Source organism: Odocoileus virginianus, chromosome 26 (assembly GCF_023699985.2).
Source record: "Odocoileus virginianus isolate 20LAN1187 ecotype Illinois chromosome 26, Ovbor_1.2, whole genome shotgun sequence".
NCBI classification, from domain to species: domain Eukaryota; kingdom Metazoa; phylum Chordata; class Mammalia; order Artiodactyla; family Cervidae; genus Odocoileus; species Odocoileus virginianus.
The window spans coordinates 41,620,783-41,641,337 of NC_069699.1; the positions used below are offsets into that span (position 1 = coordinate 41,620,783).

The window sequence follows — 20,555 nt, forward strand, 5'->3', positions numbered from 1 at the left end:
CTTTAGCAATATTATCAGGTTCATGGTATACCTGACTGTCCTAGCGCATGATAAATGATGTCAGTCTAAGTTATGTTGGCATCATGTGCTTTAACTGAGGTGGCCTTATCTCTGGATCCTCATGCAGCCCCAGACACCACAGGAGAGGTGGGAACAGAGAAGAGGGAGATGGGAGAGTATTCGTTGCCAGGGAATGAAGGGAGAAAGGATCAGAAGTAAGGCGGTGAGGGGAAATCTCCTGAGGAGGGAAGCCAAGAAGGGAGCATGAGGAGAGAGTGGGCATCCTGCTGGAGGGTTTTGGTAAGGACCTAGGCAGTCATCAATGCTCCTGGCCCAACTGGTAGGCTGCTCTTGAGTGGAGGCTGCAAAATGCAAAGTTCAAGAGATCTGGCTCATTCTGGAACTAAGTCCTAAGACCTTGATCCTACTTGTTGCCTTCTGTTGGGAGGAGAGTGAGATTCAAGTAGCCAGAACTGGCCAAATACTTCCTTTTTAAGGAAGGCATATCATGCTCATGATATTCAGCACATTTGTGCATGCTCTAAAAATATCTTTAGAATATTTATGACAGCTTTCTAAAATTTATAGCTATGCTGAAGTACTGAATGGTATTTACAAGCTTTTAAAAAAAATGGGATCATCTCAGTGGTTAAAAGTAAAAACTTTTATTATGGGAAATTCAGCATGCAGTACTCATCATTTGTGTATGTGTGTGTGTGGCCCATCTACTTGTGCAGTCACTTCAGGATCCCAGCTCACTTACCCAGGCTTGTCGTGACCTTCCTGTGACACTTCTATTAGGGTGAGGTTCCAGGAATGTAACTTATCTTATTATTAAGGAAATCACAAGTAGAAGCTAAATGTATGACAAAAGGGTGTAATAATGCATTCCAAAGTACATTGTCTGAGGTATTTGGAATACCTGTTATTCTGGTGTGAGGAGCAAGACACTAAATATGTGTTCACAATATTGCACAGGACACCATTACATTCGTATTGTAAACTTAAGTGTGAGAGAGAGGGAACATCCTATAGTCTGTCTAAACATTTTGCCTGTGCAAATTCATCACCTCTTCACAATAACTCTGAATTACACACAATTATTCCCATTTCATGTGTGAGGTTCAGAGAGGTTAAGAAATTTGCTTATGGCCACACAGCTATAAACTACTAGAGTTCCAGTGGAAACCCAGGCAGTCTGGCTCCAGAGTTTATAGTACTAGTCCTTGCACTGCAGCTGCTCCTGGAAGATTCATATAACTCAGAAAGTATCTTCCATTGTGGTTGTACCATTTTACACTTCAAGTTAAACCTGCGTCTAGTTACTTATCCAAGAGAAAGGAAAACATATGTCCACGGTGTGTGGGGGGGGGGGGCGGTGCGGGGAACTGGTATAGTAATGTTCATTGCAATCTTATTCTTTTAAAAAAAGTCAGAAACAACCCAAATATCCACTTAACAAGGGAATAGCTAAATAAACTATGGTATATTCATAGCAATGGAATAGTATTCAGCAATAAAATGCAACTTACATACAACATTTTGAGTGATATCAAAAATCCTACACTGAGAGAACTCAGACACAAAAGAATATATACCATATGATTCTTTGAAGTTCAGCAATAGGCAAAACAAATACATGTAGATAGAAGTTAGAGTAGAGATTACTTTGTCACAGAGGGAAGAAAGGAACATGAGGCTAGGGGATGGCAAGGTTCTGTATTTTGACTGGTCAAAAATCATTGACTTGTGCACTTAGTATCTGTGCCTTTCCTTGTCTGTATTTATACCTCACTTAAAACACATACACACAAATACAGTAGGATGTGAAAGCTCCTGCTTCTTCAATTTCAATACCTTCTTCAGTGATAACTATTGTTTACAGACTGGGGTGGAGTTTCCAGGAGTATATATACAGGCTATTTCGATATGAGTGCATGTATACATCCCAATAGGCTTTTATATTTTAACATAAGTAGGATCGACTTCCCTTTCACTTTTCACTTTCATGCATTGGAGAAGGAAATGGCAACCCACTCCAGTGTTCTTGCCTGGAGAATCCCAGGTACAGGGGAGCCTGGTGGGCTGCCATCTATGGGGCTGCACAGAGTTGGACACGACTGAAGTGACTTAGCAGCAGCAGCAGCAGCAGGATCAGACTATATGTATTATTCTGCAACCTGCTTTCTTTATTTGGTTAACAATACGTCTTGAAAATTTTTTCCACGTCGACACTTCAGTTTTGCCTGAATGTCTTTAGCTAGCTTAAGATTCTATAATATGCATGTACTTGATTTCTTCAGCCAGTTTCCTTCTGATGGACAGTTCAGTTCAGTCACTCAGTTGTGTCCGACTCTTTGTGACCCCATGGACTATAGCATGCCAGGCCTCCCTGTCCATCACCAACTCCCGGAGTTCATCCAAACTCATGTCCATTGAGTCGATGATGCCATCCAACCATCTCATCCTCTGTTGTCCCCTTCTCCTGCCTTCAATCTTTCCCAGCATCAGGGTCTTTTCCAATGAATCAGTTCTTTGCATCAGGTGGCCAAAGTACTGGAGTTTCAGCTTCAGCATTAGTCCTTCCAATGAATATTCAGGATTGATTTCCTCTCGGGTTGACTGATTGGATCTCCTTGCCATCCAAGGGACTCTGAAGAGTCTTCTCCATCACTACAGTTCAAAAGCATCTGATGGACAGTTAGGCATTTATCAGATTTTCATGTTTGCAAAGATAACGAAAATTATTGCACACATATATCTGTGCATACATGCAAGCATTTTTGTAGGCCACTTGCCTAGAAATGGGTTTGCTGGGGCAAAAGGTATGTACACTTTGGTGGATACACACAAATTGGCTTCTAAAAATGCTTTTTTAAATGACACTTGTGACATATGACGGAGCTGGTTTCCTGAATCCTCTCCAACAGTGAATGTTATCAATTTAAAGATTTTGAGACCAGGTGGATTAAAAAATGACAGACATATTGTTTCTGTGGGGATTTTAAAAGAAGGAAACTTTCTTTTAGTTTATATGCAAAAATACACATGCTCTTAGAGAAACATAGGCATCGCCTGTCTTATATTCTGGGGTGTGTCATAATAGAGAACAATTTCCTTTCCTTTGGGAAGAACGAAAAAGAAAAGAGATACTAAGTCCTGACAGTCTGATAAGTGGGAAAAAATATGGTATTAAAGATAGGAGAACTAAAAATCCTAAAAGTTTAAATAAATGAAAGAGATCTCAAACCTGGTGAAAGTAATATTTACTTTGAGTGTCAGAGAAGATGTAAGGTTTTTGAAAGTATTTCACATGGTTTCTAAATTCAAACATTATTATCGTATCAATTAGATATATATTAACATAGAGAAGTGACAATGACATCAATGCAAGCATTCATTCAACCGAATGAGTATTTTTGAAAGTATAATGCTCTCTCAACAGCAAGTTAGAGAATACTTTAATTCTAATTTGATGGACTATTTTAGTGAAAATAGCAGGATTCTGTTCTCTCTGACTTTCATTCCTTTTAAAAAAATTTATTTTATTTGAGATAGTGTTAATTCACAATGTTATATTAATTTCTGCTATATAGCAAGGTTATTCAGTTATACACACAGATATATATATATATTCCTTTTTTGTTTTCTATTATGGTTTATCACGGGATATTGAATATAGTTCCCTGTGCTATGTAAAAGGACCTTGTTGTTTATCAATTCTCTATATAATTGTTTGCATCTGCTAATCCCAAACCCCCAATCCACCCCTCCCCACCTTCCTTGTGGCAACCATAAGTCTGTTCTTTATGTCTCCGAGTCTGTTTCTGTTTCATAGATAAGTTCATTTGTGTCATGTTTTAGATTCCACATTTAAGTTATATCATGCTGCTGCTGCTGCTAAGTCGCTTCAGTCGTGTTCGACTCTGTGCGACCCTATAGACAGCAGCATAGGGTATAACAAATGTCTTTCTCTGTCTGACTGACTATACTTAGCATGATAATCTCGAGGTTCACCCATGTTGATGCAGATGACATTACTCTGTTCTTGTTTATGGCTGAGTAGCATTCTGTTGTGTGTGTGTGTGTGTGTGTGTGTGTGTGTGTGTGTGTGTATAGACTTAGATTTTTAGGTTGCTTCCATGTCTTGGCTATTGTAAATGTGCAGTGAACTTTAGGGTGCGTGTGTCTTTTCAAATTACAGTTTTCTCCGGACATATGCCCAGGAGTGAGATTGGAGGATCATATGGCAACTCTGATTTTAGTTTTCCGAGGAACCTTCATAATGTTTTCCATAGTGACTATACCAATTTCCATTCCCACTATCAGAATAAGAGGATTCCCTTTTCACCACACTCTCCAGCCTTTGTTATTTGTAGACATTTTAATGATGACCACTCTGACTGGTATGAAGTGTAGTTTTGATTTGCATTTTTCTAGTTATTAGCTATATTGAACATCTTCTCTTATGCCTATTGGCCATCTATATGCTATCTTCGGAGAAATGTCATTTATTCATTCTTCATATGGTAGCCATTGTTTATCTTGATACCTGTTGGAATTTTAAAAGTGCTGACTTTTTAATTTTGAAAATTGATGTGTCTTGCTTTATGAAACTGGTCAATTTAAGGTGAACATGGAAAACTGACCCTATCACTGTACTCTCCAACTAACCTCTATTCACCACTGGATCCAATAACTGCTTTTTTGAAGAAACATTGTGTCTCGAGTATATTTTAATGATGTTTCCTTGCAGAAAAATTTCACTCCCCCAAAACAGTTTTTTCTAGAACATAGAGTAGGTCAGTTTCTGGCAGGGCCTTGGCATGCCAGGGTGCTGAGGGGGTGGGAGTTTGGGAAGTGGGTGTCATTACACTGTTCTCTGAGGCAGTATCGCCCGAAGGCTTTGTCATCTGCACCCCCAGGGGCTCTACCTTCTTAAATTTAGAGACAGTTGAGGTATGTCCTGAGTTTAGCATGATTTATGCAGTGTGAATTTACTCTTGCAGGTTGTAAAAGGACTGATATGTCACTTACAAATCTCTGTTCTTGGAAATGTCAAATTTATTGGTAGTAAAAATCACTATGATTATTCATTCCAGTGAGCTTCTGTGGGTACATTTACTCTTCTTCAAGGAATCTCAAATTTTTAAATTTCATGACTTATCTACCTGCCTCCCTCTCTCTCCTCCTACCCTATAAATTGCTGTTTCTGACCTGCACTTCATAAACTTACCGCTTCCCTGAGGGGCACCTGAAAGAGAGAGTGTCTGGTAGATGAAGTACTGATCACCTGTTCCCACCCCAGCCCACTCCTTATCTCTGTCCTGCCTCTGGCAGAGCAATTTTTCCTTCCACATTTAACTTTCAAGGCAACTTTCAGTCGAAGAAAAACTTCTACCCATAGAAATACATTTGAAAACCATAGCGCTCCTGTCAAGGAGTGTGTGTACTGTATATGTATCTCTTGATGTTCACGTGTACAGAGATAAGATCGTCATTTTTATCACCTTACCCTGCACTGATCTATTAGGCCCAAATCCTAAGCAGTGCATTCAAAACCCAACCTTTCTAATCACTGGAGTCCTAAGTAAGTCAGTATTTGAAGGAATGGTTGGAGAATTTGATGATCGGCCTCCATCACAGAGTCCAAATTTTAGTTTCTCTTTTTTCCTATCTACTTGTTCTTAATTTAGGAAAGCTTTCAGGGATGTGTGGATTTTGAATTTTTTTTTTTTTCTTTTTGGATTGAAAAAACCACTGCATCATCCCAGGAGATAAGGTCTAATATGTTCAAACTGCTTCAAGAACAGGAAGTGGGAGTTTTTTAACAGTGCAAATGATGTTTGTAATAATAATCTATTATATTTATCCCTGGTACTTGCAGGGGAAATATTTAGCAATTAGTTCTATAAAAGTGTGGATTTTAAAGTAATAAAAAAATATATTCGGTTATAAAGATATTATGTAATTGAACAGTCTCACTAGTGTTATGGACCTCTCCATCGCATTCTGTTACTGATCTTACTTCCTACGCAACAAGAAAATGTGCTTCCCCTGGCTTAGTGTGAACTTTGGAACCTCCATATTCTTGTTCAATTAGGAAGCAAGAGGTCATTCTTAGCACCTACATAGTAACCAGAAGACAGTCTTCTAAAAGTAGATTAGTGTGTACACTTAGTTCATAACTTCATAGGTATGTAATACTGTATTTGCTAAAAATGAGAAATATCAGACAGTGATTATCCAGTCCAAATAATGAGTAAGAGGATGGTTATTCCACCTTAGCTTTTATCCCCTTAATATGTGCCACCAGGAGTATTTAAATCACTGCTTCAGTTGGTTCTGTAAATATTTGTAAAGAGCCAAAGTGTTCAGAATATTTTTATTAGCAAGATTTCTAGTAGATTTTTCAGCTTAATAAACAGTTCTTTTGAACTTCATTTTCTTGGCTTTGGGGGGTGTAGGGGAGTGTATAATTTTATAAGGACTAGAAATAAGGGTTTCTTGTTGAGCGGAGCTACCACCTGGTTATTGTTTCATCTGGACATATTTGCTGTTTATCATCTAATTCTCATCTCATCCATAAGTCTGCAAGAGCAGTGGTTCTCAACACCCTTCTGTTGGGAGTCAGGGCTCAGTAACAGTGGCTGACTCAGCAGTGCTGGGGAGAGGGCACAGAGGGATTGCCGGAGACCCCCAAGTGACTCTGCTCCAGGTCTCTCCTCTTTTGGAATCACTGCTCCTGAGCGCTCTGTACTGCCCTCCTGTCTCCTCATGTGTTGGATTAGATTTATGGGAGCTGCTGTCGACATGGTTGCCTAAATCTGTGGAATGTTTTGCTAAACGTTGCTGGTGAAATAGTCCACATGAAGTCTGTAACTCCCTCCAACATACACACCTTTTTTTTTTTTTTTAAGAAAACTGTCTTCTATCCTTAGTCTTTTATTCACTTGATCACTTTATGATTTTTCACTTTGAAATCCTATAGATTCATTAAGAACTTTTATTCCAACCACTCAGGCTTTGTTTAACATGGTGATTAGCCAAAGTGCTACTCTGCTTGAGCTAAGTGATGACAGTGTATTTGATTGGAGCCTTGTAATTATTATTTTAAAATCAAAGTAATAGATTATGATTTCAAAATAGGAACATGATCCAAAAGAATAATAGTAATTAGAACAGCAACCACTTAGAAGAAAGTAAATGCCCCCATCACAGACCACAGGGCCCTCTGTGTGGCCTGAGTCCCACTTACCTTTGCAGTTCCATTTCCCATCTCACTTCTTCCCCAACCCTGTGCCTTCCTACTGTCTGTCCCCCTGCCTTGCCTGGACTAGCTTCACTGTAGCCTTCCAGTTGAGAGAAGTAACTGGGCTCTCTCCTGCCTTGGGAGTAACATCCTTTGTTCTCTCTACCTAAGGGGCTCCTCCACTAGTGTCTCCTGGGTTGGATCCTTTGAGTCTCACCCATAGTCTTGTTTCCTTAGGAGGTTTCCCTGACCACAGTGACTGCAGTCATTCCCCCACCCTACTGCTTGTCCACATATAATCACATCATCATCTCTCACAGCATGCTATTTATTTCCTTCGACATATGGAAACCCAAGTTGTGTGTTCTTGGTACTTGTCTGTCTCCCCCCACTGGACTGCTAGCTCCATGAGCAGGGTGAAGACTATACCTGTCCCATTCACCACAGCAGCCTCACTTCCATTCTGGCACCTGGTGTTAAGTGGGTGCTCCAGACATGTTTGTGGTTGAATGAATGGAACGTTTTGAAGTCCTAAATTTTCCTGAACACATATCAAAATGTTCTATACTGGGTACTTCTTTTATGATAACACATTATCTTCCAATGTTTGAATTTAACCAAGCTGTGCTAACTTTTCTCAGGCATATGAAGGATCAAAACAAGAAGGTGGCCAACCTGAAGCACAATCAACAGTTGGAAAAAAAGAAGAATGCCCAGTTACTGGAAGAAGTCCGCAGGCGAGAGGATAGCATGACTGACAACTCTCAGCATTTGCAGGTGAGTCCAGCCTTCTCTTAACCCTTAACTAATTGGAGATCAACTCCCTCCAAAATATACTCCTTGCTGTGGGAAAGCATGCATGGAAATGGTGGATGTACCTTTGCTCTAAGTCCCGCACTAACCGTGTACTCCCAGTAGGTCTTTCTGAGTATGGAGTATAATTTTCAAAATAGTGCCCAAGAAAGGCAGGTTATGGTGGAACTTGCTCAATCTGCACACAGTCTCTCGGTTCCTGTGCCTCACCTTAAAAGGTAAGGGCTGCGGTTACAGAGTTGGCAAGAATCTTGAAACAGAAATGTCTTCCTTTTAGAATTATATTGAACTTGTTTTGGTGTCAGGAGTGAAATGTATGGGTGTTATCACAGAAGGTATTTGGAAGAGGATGCATCAAACTGATTTCAGACATTTTACAGAACTGGTTTTGTTTTGTTCAAAACTCCAAGGCTCTGATCATTATTCTGTCTTTTCTGTGGAATATAGTTATCTCTGAATAGATGGCCCTATCTCAGAAACCAACTGGCTGACTGAAAACACCAATTTTTCCTCATTAGCCATCCCTATTTTTGTTGAAAGAGCTCTCTCCATGTGCTCAATAAAACATTCAAACTAAAACAGGGCATTTGCTTTGAAGTTCCTTTATTTATTCCAGTGTGCCTTTAAACAGAACAGTTCAAGTTCTAGTTGGCCGGAGTTCATGTTAAATTCTGCTTATTAATTAGTGTCTTTCTCTAGTTATATATTAGGTTTCCTCCTTGGAGATAGAAGAAGTTAGATAATTTCAGTATGTACTCATAATTCTCTTTTTTAATTGACCAAAAGAGAAATAAGTAACTATTCCAGAGTAGGAAATACAAGGCAATGTCTTGCATAGAACATGTCACAAGGTGGTTACATAGTCAATATTAGTTTCTTTTTTCTCTGTGTTCTGGAGGTGCCCTGATGATGTCAATCAAGCCCCTGTACATTGATGCCTGATTTGGGTATCTTGATAGTAGCATCAAGTCCTTTGTTCACTCCTGAGATCATCTTAGGATGGACTAGTAGTTTATTTCAATCCATGGCTTCCTCAATGTTTTTGAGAAATCAGTCTCAGGGTTTTGGGTGTTAGTTCTCCCATGAATCATATGAGATGTTATATTGGAACCTACAAATTGAGATAATAATTAAAATTTGCAGAACTGTATTGCCTTGTCAGATGTGTATTCTTATTCATACCTTACAATAATGTTGGTGATTTTATATATGGTAATACTAGAGTCTCAGAAAAGGTATGAAGTAGCATCCTAGTAAGTAGTAGACATGGAACTGACTTCAAGTCTTCCTGCCTTCAAGAAACAAATGGAGAGAAACAGTAGCAGTAGTGGATTCCATTTATTAACTTTTCAGTATTCTGTGTATTGTACTGTCTTTGGTTCTGTCAGCTGGGTTTGTTGGGGCTCTTATTTCCAAGTCATAGGAACACAACAAGTTGAACTAAGAAGGATAAAGGGACTCTGTTGGCTCAGTAAACTGAAAATTCTAGGAATAGACCCCGGATCTTATAACATGAAGGTATTCAAGCAATAGCATCAGGAATTGTCTTCATTCTACTCACAGGCGTGCTCTGCTCTTGGTTGCCTTGATTCTCAGGAAGGCTGTTCCACAGTGATGCCAACTATGGCTACCAGCATTCAGCCTACATTCTACAAGTGCAGTCACCCCAGCGGGAGGAGAAAGGTTCTTTCTGAGTAGTTCTAGCAGAAATCCGAAGGTGGATAGAATTAATAAATTGACCAGGCCATGATCAAGTTATATGGTTACCTGGAGTCTAGAGAAAAAGGGTCAACCTCACCCAAGTCACATGGTCTGAGATTGAGGACAAGTAATCCCTCACACAAAAAAGGGTTCTTCTCAGAAGGGATGCTGGGCAAATAAAATCGCAGAGATCCATTATAACCATAGTATGGGGTAGATTAACTGCTATCCCATTTGATATATGAGAAGGAGGAGGAGGCCCTAAATTATTCAGCTACTAAGTGGCAGAGTTGGGACATAAATCCAGATCTGACTGTCTTCAAGTAGTGAGAGTTCTAATTAAGAGAGGAAGGCAAGAAAACTGTGGAGTGGCAGAGAGACTTCATGAAACAGGTGGGATTGGAGCTAAGTTTGACATGGAAGGGATGGGGCAGTAGGGCAGGCTCACCACACAGGAGAGCTGTCAGAGGACGTACAGAGGCTGCATAGCGCAAAACATAACAAACCAGTCGGTCATGGTGACACAGAGATTAAGTGTTGTTATTACCTTCCTTAGCTGACTCTGGAGCTAGAATGCCTAAGTTTCAAGCTTCCAAATTTACCAACTGAATGTTCTTAGCAGGTTATTTCACTAAGCCTCAGTTTCTTCATCTGTAAAATGCATATGATCTTTGCACCTACTCCAGAGTTACTGTGAGGACTAAAGAGCCAACGCATATAAAGAGTTTAGAACTGTGCTTGGCACAAGCTGTACTCAAAATAAGTGTTAGTGATTGACTGTTTTTATATTGGGTTGGTCAGAAAGTTCATTCAGGTTTTTCCATAAGAGGTTATGAAACAGGAAAAGATAAAAGAAGCATTTTTAAGAATATGTATTATGTATGTGGGTATTTGTGTAGTTCTGCTATGATATGCATTGAGCATCAAAGTTTCTGTTTTTTTTTATATATAGTTTTTTTTTTCTTTTCTAAGGACATGTCTAGTTATGGAAATTAATGTCTTGTTTTGGCCCATGAACTTTTGTGTAGCAATATTTTCATAAGGGGCCTTGATAACTACCTCATAGGCATATTCATAAAAGATAGCATGGTCTGGAATTGCTTAGTTGCATTCCTGACCACCCCAAATAAAGGATAGCATTTGAAATGCAATAAAAAGTAATCACGATTAATTTTGATGAAAATGTCTCTGGTTAAGGTTAATAGAGAGTGAAACTCCCACTTTCCTGGATTGTGAAGCAGATGTACTCAGATGCAGTAATTACTGCCTTCTGAAGACAGAACTTTTCTTTCTGGGGGCACTTGATTTTTTTAGTTTTACTGTTGTTTTAGGTACTTCCTGTTTGTAAGTTAGCCTGCTAATCCCTTTAAGTTTCATTCAATTGGGATCTGGTTTCGATGGCCGGTTGGTTGATTGGTTGGTAGATGTTAAGTTTGGCACCTACTAATGCTGGAGGGATTGAGGACAGGAGGAGAAGAGGACAACAGAGGATGAGATGGTTGGATGGCATCACCGACTTGATGGACATGAGTTTGAGTAAACTCCAGGAGTTGGTGATGGACAGGGAGGCCTGGTGTGCTGCGATTCATGGGGTTGCAAGGAGTCGGACGCGACTGAACTGAACTGAACTGACTGAAACTTGATTTATTCTACACCAGCATTGTGTAATGTTTCAACACTCTGACTTCATGATTTTAACCAACCAAATAGGTATTATATCCAGAAAAATCTTAGGTAAAAGTACTGCCTGCAACAGTAATAGCTGTTGGATCAGACTCAAAAAAGAGATCAAAGAGATTCATCCAGTTGGTATGAAAATCAGAGACAAATTTGAATGTAGATAACGTGACCATGTTATTTATTATCCAAACTAGGAGAGAAGCAAAAACTGGACCATTTCAGTCAAACCTAGAATTGCAGTCATATTAAGAAAGATTTCACAAACTCACCCTTCTTTAGTTCCTGTTTATGGTTTTATGGCAGGAATTGCAGGCTCAAGTGCCTTCAGGGTCTAGACTATTAATGTAAATAAGAAACAAGTTTGCATGTAGGAAAACATGATGTCTGATTCTTTCAGCTTTTTTTTTTTTTGGTAGAGATGTATCAGTTAGCAAGTGCCACAATAATGCTGTGTAGCAAATCACCCCCAAGCTCAGTGACTTTAAAGAATTAATAGTTATTCTCACAGATTTTTAGGTAGACAAAGTAGCTCAGCTGCTCCAGAGTGAGCTAGGGGGGTATGTCTGTTGCTCACTCAGTTTTGTGGGTGACTGGATAGCTCCGTTCCACATGGGTTTGTTTTGATTCTCAGGCTGAAGGGGCATCAGTAACCCAAGGAAAACTTTCTATGACAGTAGCAGAGACACAAGACAGAAAGCTGAAACATGCTATGTCTGTCTCATAAGGCCTAGTCTTAAACTAACACTGATTTTTCACCCCACTTCAAGTCACATGGGTAAGCTCATAGTCAAGGTTTGGTGAAGTACCCTCTGTCCAAGAAGAGAACATTGTAAAGAAGTAGATATAAGTTTTAAGGAAGGGTGAAGAATTGAGACCAGCCATTCAATCTGTTAAAAAGAGATAAGGTTTGGAAAAATATTTCTTTATTATAAGAAAAACAATAACATAAATGTAATGAAAAATTGAAGCTGCAATAGCTTTAGTCTATGGATGTAATTGAGAGTGCTGGGGACTGTAGGGAACTCCAGAACTCATGCCTCATTGAAAGGAGTTGGGACCACAAAGCTTTGGTTAAATAGATGTTGCCATTAGGGTGGGTTAGGGTTGAGGGACCTTATGATTGCCATAAAAATGTAAAATCTTATGTGAAATCCATGGATTTTAGAAAATCGGTTCAATTTTTTAAAGCACTCTGTGGGTCCAGTGAAGCACATGTGTTGGTGAATTGAGTGTTGGTTTGCAGCCTCTATTGCACAGGCTCATGCTCTGATCCCACTGGTTTCATGTGATATCAGTAGAGATTAAGAATGTACACTAACTAGCTTAGCCTGACCCATTGAAGAGAGATGGCAATTTAGTGTATTTATGTTTTTTTTCCTTGTTGTTGTTATTGGAAAATACCTTGAGTAGCTTGAATTATTGTTCCTCAGAGGAGATACCCACAATATATAGGAATAGAGAGTATTCTTTATTTAAGTTCTTAAAAAAAAAAAAATTTTTTTTTTTTTTTTTTTTGAGAATTGGCAAAGAGAGCAGGAAGGGGGAGATAAAGAGCCATGGAGTTGAACTGTCCAGTGTTAAAATAGTGGCCCTTACTATTTTTGGTGCAGGACCTTGAGTAAGGTAGAATCTCTCTGGCTCTCACTTTTTTCATCTATAAATGGGGATTACCTCTGTGGCTCCATGGGTGGGTTAAATAAGATGAGGTTTATGAAAGAGCCTAGCAGAGTACCTGGTCTATGTGAGGTTCAGTTATTAGAGCTTTCTCCCAGAGAGACTGATAATGAGCTTTTAAATATAGAAGACAGTGACCAATGGGAGTATCACGCAACAAATCCTTTACAACTATTTTATGCTGATGAGTAATACAGATATAGAGAACACACCAGTAAATGAAAGTTTCCAATAAAGCATTAAAAAAACATTTTGGGCAATAAGGAGGAAAAATTAAAACATTTTTCAAGTTTATGTTGAATTGTCTGTGAAAGTAAGATGTGAAAGATCGTGATTTTCTTGTATAATTTTCTAGAACTGTTCCCCAGGACACAGATTATGGAGCATAATATTTATGTCTGGCCTTGGGGCTTTGGGCTTCTGTGTGTCCCACTAGAGCCCACATGGACGTTTTTCAACAAGGTGTTTTGCCGGAGATTCCCACTAAATCGTCATTACCAGAATGGGATGCAGTTCCCACCCACCCCTCCGCCCACAACTTCTAGCTATTTCTTGCTGAGTAAATATGCCAATTTGAAATCCCAGTGGACATCTTTGTAGATTTTGGCTTCATTTTCCCCTATGCAGCTTATTGAGTTAATGAACTAACATTCTAAGAAATACACACGCCAATATTTTATGTTCCTTTTCTGTTGTATGTCTGCAGAATTCTCTTCAATTTATTGCCTGAAAACTAAAGTCTGTTCTTGTATGCTTCCGTTTCCAGATTATAGGTTCCCAGGGAACTGTAAAGTTTCTTCTCTGCCAGTGGTTAAACCCAAGTGTGATCAGTTTAAAAAGCAAATGAATGTTCCCATTTATTCTTGTCCTTTTAGTAAAATTCTAAAAAATAAATAAAAAAACCTAGAAAGACAATTTTATTTTTCTGTCTGTGCAGTTCTGTGCAGCCATATCTTTTTTCCAACGAGACTTCCTTTACTTTGCTCCTCCAATTAGAGTTGGAATCAGCTCACAGAGGAAGTGTAGCAAACAACATAAACCTCAAAAATGCGTAACTTTTAGCAAAACATATAGTTCATTATGAAGTTCCCAAGCTTCTCCAAGTTTTTTTTTTTCTCCCCCCACAGAGGGACATGTGTGTTGTAAGCAGCAATTTTTAAGCCTCATATCTATACGTTCATCTCTCTAAGTCACTGAGTTAAGTTCAATTCCCTAAGTTTAAAATTGTTACTCTGACTGTGATCTATGTTCATGTGTTATGGTACACTTCTAAGTACTGCCATTAGAAGAAACCTGACCAGCAGAGTTAAGAGATTCATCATTGTCAGAGTACGATTATTTAGTTCCTAGTTTTTCATGGTTGTTCCATAGACATGGTGTAGAGTGATTTAGGAAAGCTCCATTTCAGCCGTCTTGTTCAACATATGGAAAGATGAAAAAAGTCATCCTAAGATATAAACCTAAGAAGAACTCACATTTGTTCAAATTTTCATTAGAACTTAATATGTTTTTTTTTAATATTATGAGTTGCTTTATTTCTTTTGTCTTGTAATTTTCTTCCTTGATGGGTAGAGATGGGGAAGTTCCATTAAGTTGTGGATGAATTCCATCACTTTGTTGAAATGTGGACTAAGCTTCATCCAACATTTCCAGACTCTGTTCAGGGTTTCAGACGATGAAAAATACTCAAGTATTTGCAAGTCTGTGGAGGACACAGAACATTGGCCAGGGGACTCAGGGTTAGTACAGAAGTGCTTTCTTTTCTTGGGGATTTATTTTGACATTTGTTTTGCTTTCACACTGTAATCCCCCATGAGCCAAAAAATGACTTTTGTTGTAACAGGTCCCTGTAGGCATTCTCAGAAAATCTTATTTGACAATCACTTTCTAGTAGCCTTGAGTTGAAGTTGTTCCTCTTTGTAGTAACTCATAGACTGTCAAGGGTGACAAGGCATCCTGTGCAATGTATTTGGGAGCTCACCGTTTGTTAAACTGTTCCAAGAAGCCAAGTGAAATCATGTAAATAAAACTGTTGTATGTGGAGTTTTTCTTCTTTCCTCCCAATAAAGTATTGCTTGTTCTTCTAAATGTGCAGTAACTTGCATATTTCTTCTGAGAAACGTCTTCTGCTTTTTTCTGAGGATTTGTGACCTAATCCTCCACTTCATACAGCCCCTCTGTACAAACAGTGTATATTTCTATGGAAAAGAGAGGTTTACCCTTAATCAAGTGTTGCCTAATCTACCTACTAAATTACCCCTTGGAGACAAAGTGGGGTTCACTATTCTTTGCTGCAGAGTTTTCACGTTTCAGTCCATTAGCGCCTCTCCAGCAGTGCTCAGCAAAGTGGATGTTTGTCAGAGACAGAAGATCCTGCCAAGTGAAATATAATGTATCTGTCACATGAAATCACTGTTATTATGGAAGTAGAGTCTTGAATGCTCTGGATAACTGGGCTTGACGGGTTATGGGGGCTGGAAAAAGGAATCTTCCTAAAATATGTTAATCTTATTCACTTTGATGGAGGTTGCTTAGGATGATTAGAGTTCTTTTTAAAATATTATCTCCGGGACTGGGATGGGGAATACATGTAAATCCATGGCTAATTCATTTCAATGTGTGACAAAAACTACTATAATGATGTAAAGTAATTAGCCTCCAACTAATAAAAATAAATGGAAAAAAAAATAAAAAAATAAAATATTATCTCTTTTTTGTGTCTTTGACCCTGAAATACAAATCGGTAAGGGGAAGACAACATGCATCCTACTATAATCTCCAGTGAGAATTAGAGATAGATGTGCTGAAGGGCAGAGTATGCTTCGCTTCTAGGGAGAGAGGAGGCTCTGCTTTGTAGAGTCGGCTTTTTTTATGTATGTTTGTTTATTTATGTATTTGGCCATGCCGAGTCTTGGTTGCGGCATACAGGATGTTCGATTTTCATTGTGGCATGCAGGATCTTTAATTGCACCCTGTAGGATCAGGTTCCTTGACCAAGGATCCAACCTGGGCTTCCTGCATCCTTCCTGTAAGGATCAAACTAAGACTTCCAGAGTCTTAGTCACTGGACCACCAGAAAATTCCTGTGTTTACCTTTAAATTTGACCTCTAGGTTTATTTTGAGGTGAGGTTTGGGCTGTAAACTGGAGACATCATTTTTTATGTTTGTTAAAATTACTGCAGATGATCAGTGTAGCCAATAATAACAGTGTGCCTCAGCTAGAGCCCGGTGTGTTCCCCAAGTGCTTTGATGGGATGGCCCTCCTTTCCCAGGTAGAAGTTTGTGAACCAGAAACCATGCTTTAAAAGCCCCTGAGAAATGAGACCTTTAATGTGTGTACTTGGGAGCATCTGTATGCTTTTCTTCTCTGCTTGAATCTGTTGCATGCGCAGTATAATTTTCAAAGTGGAACACAATGAAGGCATTGCTAAAGGACCTACACTTTGAACACATGGGGGCTGAAAGGAGAAAAACGTTCTGAGAGCAAGCGCACTCTTATTATTTTTTCAAAAGTAGAGTTTATGTAATGACGCACATACATGGGATTCTGGGGTTCGGCAGTCCCTAGGGGGCAGCTCAGTTAAACTGGCTCTCCCTGGTTAGGGTAACTGTGGCAGGTTCACCCTCAGATATGGCTCCCAGAGGTTAGTCATGGGGCACCTGCAGGTCAGTGTGTGTCACCCTGACATCAGTAGCCTCTTTCTAATAGATGCTCGTATTTCAGCACATTGCTGGCCAGTGCGGAGATCTGGGCATGGCTGATTTTAAAACAATATTAGCTTTGACTTATGGCTTGTCCATAGCATGGCTAAGCTGTGTGTTCTGACACTCCAGATTATGGAAATGACAGTCAGTGGCACGGGCAACAGTTTAGATGGAAATCTTGCAAAAAGGAAGTACAACTCTAAAATCTTGTTCCTACTCACTTAATAGTCTCTCCTGTAATACCTGTTTGGGAAGTTGGTAATTTAGATTTATGACACTTTTAATTTCTTCTCTGCTATTACACTTTCCCTCTATATCTTTCTTATTTATGTTGATTGTTTAAGAACAAAAACAAAACCCTGCAAGGTTAAGCAATCATGAGTTTTTCTAATTAGAACTAGGACCATACAAGCCCCTTGTTTTGCTAATGAGGGAAGTAAGGGGCCCAGCAAAGGCAAATGACCTACCCAAGATCCCAGGAGTTAATAGCCAAAGGGAGACCAGATCCCAGGCCTTCTACATTCTTGTCCAGTGCTGTTTGTATAGCCCTCTGGTTCCAGAAGATACATCTGCCTTCAGTAGGATTTGAACCAACATTAACCCAAAAGTCCAAAGATCAGGCCTGTGCTTTCTCAGTGTTGGATTTTAGATATACTATCTGAAGATGACATAAAATTACCCCTCACAATAAACTAAGCTTTATGTGTATTTTGTAAACAAGATGTTCTATCATCTCCTGTTCTCTCTTATGTTTTTAAAATTAGAGTAAATAAAGAAGTGGCAAAGTGGGAAACTGCTATGAGAACTGCCTGTGACCCTTAGGACTCTTTAGATGATAAATAAAAATTGGTTTAAGTTTTTCTCTCTTTGTCACTTTTTCTTTTTTACAGAGGCTGAAAGTGAAAAGTGAAAGTGTTAGTTGCTCAGCCGTGTTCCTCTCTGACCTCCTGGCTCCTCTCCTCTGTCCTTGGAATTCTTTAGGCAAGATTCCTGGAGTGGGTTGTCATTCCTTTCTCCAGATCTTCTGTACACAGGAATCTAACCAGGGTCTCCTGCATTACAGACAAATTATTGTCTGAAGCACCAGGGAAGCCCTTTGTAGGGTCTGGTCACCCATAAAGAAGTGCACGCAGTCTCTTGTCAGGGAAAACAAGTGTGAGTTGCTTAGAGAGTTCAACAGTAACGATGAGAACTGCTCCTTTTTATTGAGCAATGAACTAGGTCAAGAATAAAGTCTTTGATTGAATTCCTTGGGAAATGTAGAGTCTGAGATTAATATGCACAAGGTTGGTTGGGAGTGCTCTCAGGAAGGGAAGCCTGACTGACACAGGAAGAAGCTGAATTGTAATTGCAGCAAATGCCTCAGCAGTTCCTATCAGTTGCTCTGGAATTGGGGTGACCTTTTGGATGGAGTTGAGCCCAGTTGAGATAAGGAGGTTCTCAGGGCAGGCACATCCCTGGCAGCTGGCAAGTGAGTGCCTTGGTCTTGGAGAGGAATCGGGGCAGTGCAACACTGCATCTGCAGCAGACATCCAGTATGGATGTTGCACTGTCCCCTTTGACACCCGCAGCAGATGCACACGTCTGAGCTCAGGACTGTCTTGTGTACCCAGCTTCATAATTTTTTCAATACATGCAGCTGTTAAAAACCTGATCCTAGTTGACCAAATTGCTCTGTATACACATTGACTTGTTTACTCTTCCCAACAAACAAATCATGTTACAAGTGTCTTTGAAGCAATTTTTACAAATGAGAAAATTGAGACTGGGTGATTTTAAACAAGATAAAGAGCTGGCATTTTTTTCCTCAGGTCTCAACTACAGTAACTATAGCCACAGTGAAAATAGTAGTCAGACTATTCCAAAAACAGATAGAAAAGTTACATGACATAAACTTGGGTAAGGAGGCTCCACCTGGATTTATAGGTTATTGGCTTATCTTCTTTTAATTAATGGCATAGACTTCAGTTCAGTCACTCAGTCATGTCCAATTCTTTGCGACCCCATGGACGGCAGCACGCCAGGCCTCCCTGTCCATCACCAACTCCTGTAGCTTATTCAAACTCATATCCATTGAGTCGGTGATGCCATCCAACCATCTCATCCTCTGTCATCCCCTTCTCCTCCTGCCTTCAATCTTTCCCAGTGTCAGGGTCTTTTCAAATGAGTCAGCTCTTCGCATCAGGTGGCCAAAGTGTTGGAATTTCAGCTTCAACATCAGTCCTTCCAATGAACATTCAGGACTGATTTCTTTTAGGATGGACTGGTTGGATCTCCTTGCAGTCCAAGGGACTCTCAAGAGTCTTTTCCAACACCACAGTTTAAAAGCATCAATCTTTTTCTGCTCAGCTTTCTTTATAGTCCAACTCTCACATCCATATATGACTACTGGAAAAACCATAGCTTTAACTAGATGAACCTTTGTTGGTAAAGTAATGTCTCTGCTTTTTAATATGCTCTCTAGGTTGGTCATAGCTTTCTGCCCCCACCCTCACACCCCCCCCCCCAACCTACCAAGGAGCAAGCATCTTTTAATTTCATGGCTGCAGTCACCATCTGCAGTGATTTTGGAGCCCCCCAAAATAAAGTCTGTCACTGTTTCCACTGTTTCCCCATCTATTTGCCATGAAGTGATGGGACTGGATGCCATGATCTTAGTTTTCTGAATGTTGAGTTTTAAAAGCCAACGTTTTTACTCTCTTCTTTCTCTTTCATCAAGAGGTTCTTTAGTTCTTTGTTTTCTGCCATAAGTGTGGTGTCATCTGCATATCTGAGGTTGTTGATATTTCTCCCGGCAATCTTAATTCCTACTTGTGCTTCATCCTGTCCAGCATTTCTCATGATGCACTCTGTGTATAAGTTAAATAAGCAGGATGACAATATAGACTTAAATGCTTCTTAAAAGCATGTAAAACTCTGCCTACATGTTGCCTTACTCAGCAAGTAGTCCACTTGATGTTTTTTTGAGGACTTCTGTATGCCAGGCACTGTGCTACCTGCTGGGCATTTAACAACCAGTTTGGAAGAATTCTTTATGCTTGAGTATCTCAAGATCTTTTCCTCTGACTAAAGGTGTCTTTCTCAGGCTTCTGATTTGCAGCAGCTTCTGAAAGTAAACTAAAGAATGTGTTCCTGGGCTGTTGCTTATCCTAGGATGGAAGATGTGAGAGAGGTAACAAAGAATGTTTCTGCAGCTGGAGCCTTGGTGGGCCAGGGCAGAAGCTGTAGAAGGCCTTATGAATCATAGTTCAGCAGCGCAGCTTTCCGTGTCTGAGTGGGTGAGAGCTGAAAGGACCAAGGCAGTTGAGGATCTGAATTCTCTTCTCGGTTCACTCTCTAATTAGCTGTGTGGTTTTGAGCAGGTAGTTTCTGTTCTCTCTGAGCCTGCATTTTTGTCTACAAACCAAGAGACTTATATTGGCAGTGAGGGCCCTTTTGGTTCTGAAATCTTGGAGTTCTGGAACTAGCTGAAGGATGCATACATGTGCTGAATTAAAAGTGCCAACGGAGAAGACAGTTCATGGTCCACTGGGATGCTGCTGCCCCAACACAGCATTCATGTCAGTAGTAGGGATGTCAGTTGGGAATTCAGGAAAATGGGGGAAACTGGTCTTCTTCTGTATCGACCCTGTAGTATAATATATGGCTTTAAATATAATTTATTCTAAGAACTCATTCTGTTTTCCATCTAAAGTGCAAATCTGCCATTTTGAAAAGACTTTTGTAGTG

The 20,555-nt window shown here is 39.7% G+C and overlaps 1 protein-coding gene across 13 annotated transcripts in view; it reads left to right on the plus strand.

The window, feature by feature from the left end:
- ERC2 (ELKS/RAB6-interacting/CAST family member 2) overlaps positions 1 to 20,555 on the plus strand; it is a 971,398-nt gene that overhangs the window by 515,143 nt on the left and 435,700 nt on the right. For all 13 annotated transcript variants that reach the window (XR_011483727.1, XR_011483728.1, XR_011483729.1 and 10 more), the window contains one exon: positions 7,894 to 8,029. Coding sequence is in view for 10 of the 13 variants with exons in the window: in XM_070455889.1 (XP_070311990.1) it covers positions 7,894 to 8,029 (136 nt within the window). In the remaining 3 variants the exon portion in view is untranslated. The remainder of the gene's footprint in view (positions 1 to 7,893; positions 8,030 to 20,555) is intronic.